We start from the raw sequence: 8,919 nt of genomic DNA on the forward strand, positions 1-8,919 counted from the left end.
ATTAACATGCATGCACTTGCTATTGTTAAAACCTGAATCAATATACACACAATAGTAAATGATGCAGACTTCAAACATTTGTATATATATTTGTTGTTAAGTGCCGTCGAGTCGGTCCCGACCCATAGCGACCCTGTCTGTACAGGGTTTCCGAGGGTGTAAATCCTTACGGGAGTAGAAAGCCTTATCTTTCTCCCGCGGAGCGGCTGGTAGTTTCGAACCGCTGACCTTAAGGTTCGCAGCCCGATTCGTAACCACTCAAAAAATATTTGTTTGGCAATCTAACCACCTAATCCTACCCAGCTACAGCTAAAAGTGATATATTAAAAGCAAACTCAGTGCTAGAAAAGTGCTAACCCACAAGGCATAGAACAAGTTCTAAGTTTCATTAAATCTAACAGAGTGAAAGTTATTCCCCCAAAAAAGATAAAATAATCACTTGCCCCATCTGCTTCATATGAAAAGGAATTAAATAGCTGATAAATATTTTTCTTAAAAGGTTTCAGTATTGGTATAAATTGTTCAAAGCTCAGTTTCATTTTGAGAACTCCCAAAGTTGAAAGAGACAGCAGTTGCTTTTAAAAATCATCAGTATAAAATCAGTTACACCTAAAATAGATTTCTTTGCCCTGTAATAGGACTGAGTTTGCTGGACTCCATGTGACAGAAGTGCCCATGTATCCTTTACAAAGTTTATTATGTGGAGAAACGGGTTTTATACACAATTCATTTAGCACATTAGTACTGATGGCACAAAACCTCCCAATCAGTGTTAAAAGGGACTTTCCAAGAGCCTTCCCTGTTCTTAGCCTAAACGGGAAACCGATTTAAAAGGTCAATCTTTACTAGCTTTTACTTCCATATTAAATAATTCTGAAACATGACGTGAAAGTACATTAGAAGTCCATAGAGCTATGACTGGCAAAATACTTTCCCGTAAATTCTAGAGCAAAGTAAAAGGGAAGACAGAAGTTGCCTTCATTACGTCGGGCTTGAGGACAGAACTGACCACCACCCCTTAGATCACTGCTTCTGGTGCTGTCTCAGAGAGCACTAGTGTGAGGCACACAAGCCAGAGTCCCACCCCAAGCGCCTCCGATTGTTTGACACATCAATGGATTAGTCAACTCGGTTCTCCCCTCTAATTTGCCTTAATTATTCTTCAACCAAACCCTCAAGTTTAGTCTAAGTTATGACCATATGGAATTCTCTTCGACCCAAGTGTAAATTCAGGCCTTTACCAAATGACTAAGAACGGCTTCAATGCAAACCACGAAACTACATCCTTTACAAATATCACACATCAAGTATGGGAAAAACCTTGAAGGGTTTTTTCCATACAAATAATGGGGAAACCTTCAAGAAACCGGATTCTGGAACGTTGTTCAATCGGGTACCATCAGGCACTAAGCAGAATGGGAGACTGGAAAGCAAGAGACCCGATGGAAAGCATGGGCAGACCCCGCCCCAGTAAGCTCAATGCCGATTCAAACAGCAACTTGAATCTGTCGCTGGGAATAGGAATCACTGAAACAAAGGCGTATATTACGGGAAGCAAGATGTCTGGAGTAAAAGGAACGGTTTGCAGTTACAGAGACTGTACACCATCCTCCCAGAAGTCTTACCTATGGTGGAAATAAAGGTGGTATTGAAGGCATCATCCGAAAAACGAAAAAGGACGCAGGTCTTCCCCACTCCCGAGTCCCCGATTAGGAGCAGCTTGAAAAGCAGGTCGTACGTCTTCTTCGCCATTGGGAGGAGCGGCTCAGGCTCTCGCCGTCGGCGGCCCCAAGGGATCGGTCCCTCTCACTACGACCAACTCCTCACTCCGGCGTTCTCAGGCCGGAGAACCCGGGAAGCGTGGGAAAAAGGAGGGCTCGAACGGGTGCGGGCGACCTACGAACGGCCTTGTCCAGGAAGCCCCGACGGGGGCGACGTCCGGGGCCTCCGAGGGCGGTGACCGCAGCTCCGCAGCCTCTCCCAGCCGCTCCGCCCGGTTCCGGGGAGTCGGTCGGGACAAAATGGCCTCCCCTCCCCCCTCAGTGCTGCTCGGCCGGGACGCTCCCACGGGCGAGCGAGCAAGCTCTGCCGTCGAGGAAGCACGGCAGGAGTGAGGACGGTCTCTCTTCTGAGCGGCAACTCCGCGCTAGAACGTGGCGATGGCAGCGAAGAAGGACCCGGAGCCGACAGGCTCAGCTACATAGCCACGGGAAGCTGTACCGCCCCGGCCAGAGCCACCTTTTCCTCGTGCCCTCTCACGCTGGCGTGCGCGCTGCCTGAGATGCACGCAAAGACGTACGCCCGCCCTTCCCTCTCGCCCTCACCCTGCGGTTCGCTTTTGCGCACGCGCGCAAGAGGGTGTTGGGGCACACGGGAGGAGGGTGGAGCGCTCGGATCTCCAAACCTCGGTCTAAAGCCTAGTCGAAACGGCAGAGTCAAAAAAGGGCGAGGCCTCAGGCGCGCTCCCTGTGGCCGCCTGATAGGGTGCGCTGCGTTACGAGCACGCCCTGCGGTTAGGAGCTGCCTAGTGACTGCGCAGTCGCAACACGGTGGACTAGTCTCTTGACCCCTCCCGCCCTCCCCGGGGTGTCCTCCGGACTCTGCTAGGTTGGACCGCTTGTTGTAGATGTAGAGCTAAGGTTCTTGGCTCAGTGAGAGTCTTGGTAACCATGTGTTTCTGTGTAGGTGTAGCTCGTAAATGCGAGAAAAGGTCATGTCTTGGATTACTGTTGTTGTTGTTGTTATGTGCCGTGGAGTCGGTTCCGACTCATAGCTACCCTGCACAGGTTTTCCAAGGCTGTTAATCTTTACGGGAGCAGAACGCCTCATCTTTCTCCCGCGGAGCAGCTGGAGCCGCTGCTAAAACGAGACACATCGTGAAGTGTTCGCCCTCCTGGGATAATCCTGACAATGGAAACGTTCGCGTTCGGCTCCGATTTACTTAAAGGAACAAGAGTCGGTGTTCATGAGAACAGGAGTTTGAAATCGAAAAACTGGCCTTGCAGCTCAGGTTAAAATGATGTAATCGGCCTTCCTGGGCGAGGAGAAGAGGGCTGAGAATACTTGGGCACAAGAAGAGCCTCCCCCACGGAGTGGAAGCTTGCTGCTGTGATCTGCACAGAACACCCGCTCCAGGGCTTTGCTGTCTTTTTGGAATCTAGGAGAGCCCTAGAGCTTTACTGAGCGGAAGGGGCCCTCCTCCCAAAAATCGAGCCACCATTGTCAAAATTGAACAAGAGTGAAACCTACCCCACCCCCATGCAGCACTCCTGCTCGCACTTTCTGTTCCTTTGCCTTACCCTCTTGTCCCTTCGCTCTCTCACCATCAGACATTTGTACCTTCCTTTTACTTTCTGTTGCTCCAATATTCATACTTCTGCCCTACCCTTCTCAGCGTGCTTCACTCAGAAGCACACCTAGGATGTGGTGGAAAAGTAGTTGAACCTGGTGGGCTGGTTCCACCTAAGACAATAGAAACCCTGGGACATCTGAAAAGCAAGAAACGGATTGGGAGAGGAAAAGGGACAGGGAAGTTAAAACTACAATTTTACCTTCCTCCAACATGTTTTTTGTATTTAGTGTATAATCAAAACTAATCTTTCAGGCAGCTAGGGTCATCATATTTCGTTCTGTTGTTTAAAGATTTATATTGTTCATTTCCAACCATCCGTAAACCTTTGTTACTGAAGATGCCTGCCTGTCTTCTTTAATACATCTTGCTCTTCAGTTCTGACTGCTCTTCTTAGTCCCGCCACTTAAACCCTATTAACCTCTATAAGTCATTCTTCCTCCAATTGGAAATACCTTATGATAATACCAACAATTCTAAAATAGGCTAGCAATGTTGTTAGCTGGGAGCGCAGTGGCTCCATACGGTAAGTACTGGTCTGCAAACCACAAGGTCGCAGTTCAAGCTACTGCAAAGATTTTTCTTAAAGCCTTGCAAAAAGACCCTGTACAGGGTGGGTATGTGTCAGAACCTACTTGAAGGCACTTAACAACAGATGTTAGTAGCCATCCCATCAGAATGAAACCGCTTTGCCTGCGTGATTCTCATAATCACTGACAATGATCAAGGACATCTTTGTGGCTATTGTGCCAATCCATCTCACCAAGGGTCACCCATGCTTTCATTGGCCCTGTCTTTCAGCAAGCTTGATGTGCTTCTCTAGTGATTGAGTCCTCATGATAACATGGCCAAAGCAAACTAGTCCCACGGTGTACTGTTGTGATCCATAATGTATTCACTGGCTAATTTTCAGAAGCTACTACTTGTCTGTCAGTTTGTCCTGTGACAAACAAATATGGTGACTTGTATGTTACTGTGATGCTGGAAGCTGTGCCATCAGTCTTATAAATATCAGCAGGGTCACCCATGGTGGACAGCTGTCAGACTAAGACAGATTCGGAAGAAGGAGAGGAGTGTTATTGCAAAAGGGTTTTGAAGCCACAAACATAGCCAGTCCTAAGAGATAGGACTCAGAGCAGAAAGCAAAACGTTTATTTGCATATCTATTGAACCACAAGATGGGTGGTTCAAATCCACCAATTGCTCTCCAAAAACCCTATACAGGGTCACGATGAGTAAGAACCAACTCAATGGCACTTAAGAACAACAACAATACAGGGGGACAGAGGAGCAGGATGCTCCCAGATCTGCCTCTGACTGGAAGGCAGCCTGGGACTTTTAAGGGGGAAGAAAATCAGGACTGCAGAACTTGTGGCCAGACACTGTTACATTGTCTTTCCATTGTTGTAGTTAAGGTGGTCATGCCAGGAGTTTGGGAGCTCATGTCCAGGACATAGTAATCAATCAACCATTTCTGTTTGCTATTTGATCTTTGTTCTCAGCAGAGTGGTTTCCTCTTTTATTAGGGCCATTTCGGCTTTAAAGATTTTTAAAAAGTGATTAATCTTCTAAATTTAAAAAGCTATTAATTATAAGATAGTGATTAGGAAAGATAGTTAGGAAAAGGCAATTAGGGAACATGGGGTACAGTCAGAAGTGATTGATTACAGAAAGCAGCAAGTTGTTGTTAAGTGCAGTCCAGTAGGTTCTGAGTCATAGAGACCCTATATAGGATCTCTGGTAGCGTAGTGGTTACAAATCGGGCTGCTAATCTCAGGGTCAGCAGTTCGAAACTACCAGCTGTTCCGTGGGAGAAAGATGAGGCTTTCTGCTCCCGTAAAGATTTACAACCTCTGAAACCCTGTACAGGGTCGCTATGAGTCAGAACCGACTCCACAGCACTCCACCACCACCATAAGTCTTTGCAGGAACAGAAAGCCTCATCTTTCTCCCATGGAGCAAGTGGTGGGCTTGAACGACCAACCTTGTGATTTGAAGTCTAGTGCTTACCCTATGGAGTAACTGTGCTAGGGAGGGAGTTAAATCATAACTGTTGCACAAAGATGGCTATTAGGTTCCATTTTACATTGGCTTGGCTAAAATCTTCTCAAGGCCCCCAATTTCTTAACACTCTGATTTCAGATGCACAAGGTTAGCCTCTAAAATCCTTATGAAAGCAGTGGAACATTGTCTGATATAGTGACAGAGGATAAGCCCCTTAGGTTGGAAGGTACTCAAAATAAAACTAGAGAAGAAGAGATAACTCCTTAAAGTAAAACCTACCCTAAGGACTTGAAGGAATCAAATCTTTCGGAACCTTCATTTGTTAATGGGGTACAACTCAAAATGAGAAACAGCTGCAAGCATCCATTAATAATCAAAACATGCAATTATGAAGTATGAATTTAGGAAAACTGGAAGTTGTCAAAAGCGAAATAGATCAATATCCTAGGTACTGTTGTTGTTGTCGTCGTCAGGTGCCATCGAGTTGGAACCGACTCATAGCGACCCCATGCACAGCAGAATGAAACAATGTCCAATCCTGGGCCAACCTCACTACCGCTGCCACACTTGACGCCATCAATGATGCCACCTGGCTGATCCATCTCGTTGGGGGTCTTCCTCAACTGAAATGGACAGTCATATGGTTTACTATGCTCAGATGACAAATTGAAAAGAAATATCATCACACTCATCGTCAAAAAGAGCATTTCAAGATCTATCTTGCATTACAATGCTGTGTGTAATAGGATAATAGCCATACACCTACAAGAAAGACCAATCCATCTTACCACTACTGCTCAAATGTATTCACTAACTACTAAAGCGAATGATGATGAAATTGAACAGTTCTACCAACTTCAGTCTGAAATTGATCAAGATGCATTGAAGAAAAAAAAAGATGCACTGATAATTACTGGTAATCAGAATAGGAGAGTTGGAAAATATGACCTTGATAAGTAGAAATGATGCTGGAGATTGCATGATAGAATTCTGCATGATCAACAACTTCTTCATTGTAAATACCTTTTTTCAACAACTCAAATGGTGACTATACATGTGAACCTCACAAGATAGAATACACAAAAATCAAATTGACTACGTCTGTCAGAAGAGACAATAAAAAAGTTCAATAACATCAGCCAAAACAAGGTCAGGGGCCCACTGTGGAACAGGTCGCCAATTGCTCATATGCAACTTCAGGCTGAAACTGAAGAAAATGAAAACAAGTCCACAAGAGCCAAAATATAATATTGAATAGATCCCGCTTGAAGTTAAAAGACCCTTTTCTAAATTTGATGCATTAGACACTAATGACCAAAGACCAAAGTTGTTGTGAGATGACATCAAGAACATGATGCAGAAAGGAAGCAATAGGTCATTCAAAAGACAGAAAGGAAAGGAAAGACCAAAACGATGTCACAAGAGACTGAAACTAAAACATAGAAGCTAAAGCTAATGAAAGAAATATTGACATATTTATGTCCTGGTATGCAAACACCAGGCATAGGCCTTCTCCACTGCCAAGATACCCAAGAAGAAAGTCCAACTCTACCAAAGGGGCTATGAAGGAGGAGCCCAAGAGGAGAATGATGAGGTTGTCACCTAAAGCTTCTCCTGCAAAAGTAGGAATTAAGTCCAAAAAGACAACAGCAAAGGATACATCTTCAGCCCCACAAAAGTACAAACAAAAGGGGAAAGAGGAGCAAAGGGAAAACAGACTGAAATGGCTACCTACTGAAAATGGAGAAACTAAACATGAGGAGAGTCAAGCCGCTGAGGAAGCAAGAGAGAAAGAAGCCAAATATGATTAATGTTTGTCTATCACGTCTCATCAGTGGTCCCTATACCTCCCTTCTCGAACAGTCCAGAAGAATATTTTTACCAACTATTTTGTAAATGCAAGTTTTTGAGTAGCTTTAGTAACACTTTCAAGAAGAAGGAAATCCCACTTCAACCTCCCCCTCTTTTTTTTTAATGTAAATGATTGTTTTCTTTAAGAGGTAAAATCATTTGCTAGTTGTTTAATTTTTGTTACAACCAGAAAAAACATGTTGAATTGTGGGAGGCATTGACTCTCTTGGGCATCAATGTAGCATTCCATGGGATGGGGCAGTTTTGTTTTGTTTTTTATTGTGAATTGAGTGAAGGTTTGCAGAGCACATCTTCGATTTTCCATTGAATAGATCATACACTTTACTTCATCTCAATGATTGCAATCTCCTCCATATAACATCACATCCCATTTACTCCTTTGTTTCTTGTTTCCATTCCTTTTTTTTTCCCCAACCTGAATTTTGTCCTTAGGTAAATGCTGTACTTTTGATCTCAAATGGTTAACCATTCTAAGGTGTGTGTACCTCACTAGTGTTGTTGTCCCTCCTGTGTACCTATCTATTATTGCTTCACTGGAAATTGAGCCATGGGGATGAGTTCAATGGCAGACCTAAAGGGTTCCCAAGGGCCATAGTCTCAGGGTGCCACTAGTCTCTATCTGACCAGCAAACCTGGTCTCGCTTAAGATTTTGAGTTTTGTCCCACATTTTTTCCCACTCTATTCAGGACCTTCTAATGTGATCCCTTTCAAAGCAGTTGGTAGTGGTAGAATTGTATACTGATCGTATATAGTGTCTCTATGCTGAATCTAAAAATAACAATAAAATAGCAATTATGTATACAAAAGATAAAAAATAATGAAATAAAAGTTGAACAGAAAATCTCAAAGGGAAGCTCGAAAAAACAAAGTAAAATAATATGATGAGATGTTCAAAGAGATGTTACAAACCAAAAGGTAAGAGCACATTCAGCATTTCTCAAGCTGAAAGAATTGAATTAAAATTTCTGCCTCAGGTTACAACATTGAAGGCGTCTATGTGTAAAACATTGCGCGACACAGGAAGCATCAAAAGAAGATGGAAGGAATACACACAAAGTCACTGTACTGAAAAATTTGGTCAATGTTCAACCATTTCAAAGGTAGCATATGATCAAGAATTGATGATAGTAAAGAAAAAAATCCAAGCTGCACTGAAGGTGTTGGTGAAAAACAAGGCTGCAGGAATTGATTGAATACAAATTGAAATGTTTCAGTAAACTGATGTAATGCTGGCGGCACTCACTCACTTGTCTATGTCAAGACTTTTGAAAGACATCTACCTGGCCAGCTGATTGGAAGAGATCCATAATTGCACCCATCCTAAGAAAGGTAACCCAATGGAATGTGGAAATATCAAACAATATCATTAATATCACATGCAAGTAGAATTTTCATGAAGATAATTTTTAAATGGTTGCAGCAATACATCCTCAGGGAGCTGCCAGTAATTCAAGTCAGATTCAAAAGAGCACATGGAGAGGGAAAAACAGCAATGAAGTGGTGAGCTAAGCCCATAGTCACAACGTTCAATAGACTTCTGTGAACCCAGGTGAAGACCTGGTTGGCCAGCAGTGTGGCAAGACCTGGGGACTCTTGGGCCCAGAGTCAGTGACATAGCCACAGAGGACTAGAGTGGAGAGTGAAGCGTCCAGCTGATAAGAAGAGAGGGCATATGCATAAGAACACCCACACT

The 8,919-nt window shown here is 43.9% G+C and overlaps 1 protein-coding gene across 1 annotated transcript in view; it reads right to left on the reverse strand.

The window, feature by feature from the left end:
* RAB10 (RAB10, member RAS oncogene family) overlaps window positions 1-1,845 on the reverse strand; it is a 101,526-nt gene extending 99,681 nt beyond the window's left edge. The window contains exon 1 of the mRNA XM_006835225.1: window positions 1,626-1,845. Within this exon, the coding sequence (XP_006835288.1) occupies window positions 1,626-1,752 (127 nt within the window). The 5' untranslated portion in view covers window positions 1,753-1,845. The remainder of the gene's footprint in view (window positions 1-1,625) is intronic.
* Between the last annotated feature and the right edge of the window lie 7,074 nt (window positions 1,846-8,919).

The sequence above is a fragment of the Chrysochloris asiatica genome, unplaced genomic scaffold, assembly GCF_000296735.1.
Source record: "Chrysochloris asiatica unplaced genomic scaffold, ChrAsi1.0 scaffold00016, whole genome shotgun sequence".
In the NCBI taxonomy this organism is placed as follows: Eukaryota; Metazoa; Chordata; class Mammalia; order Afrosoricida; family Chrysochloridae; genus Chrysochloris; species Chrysochloris asiatica.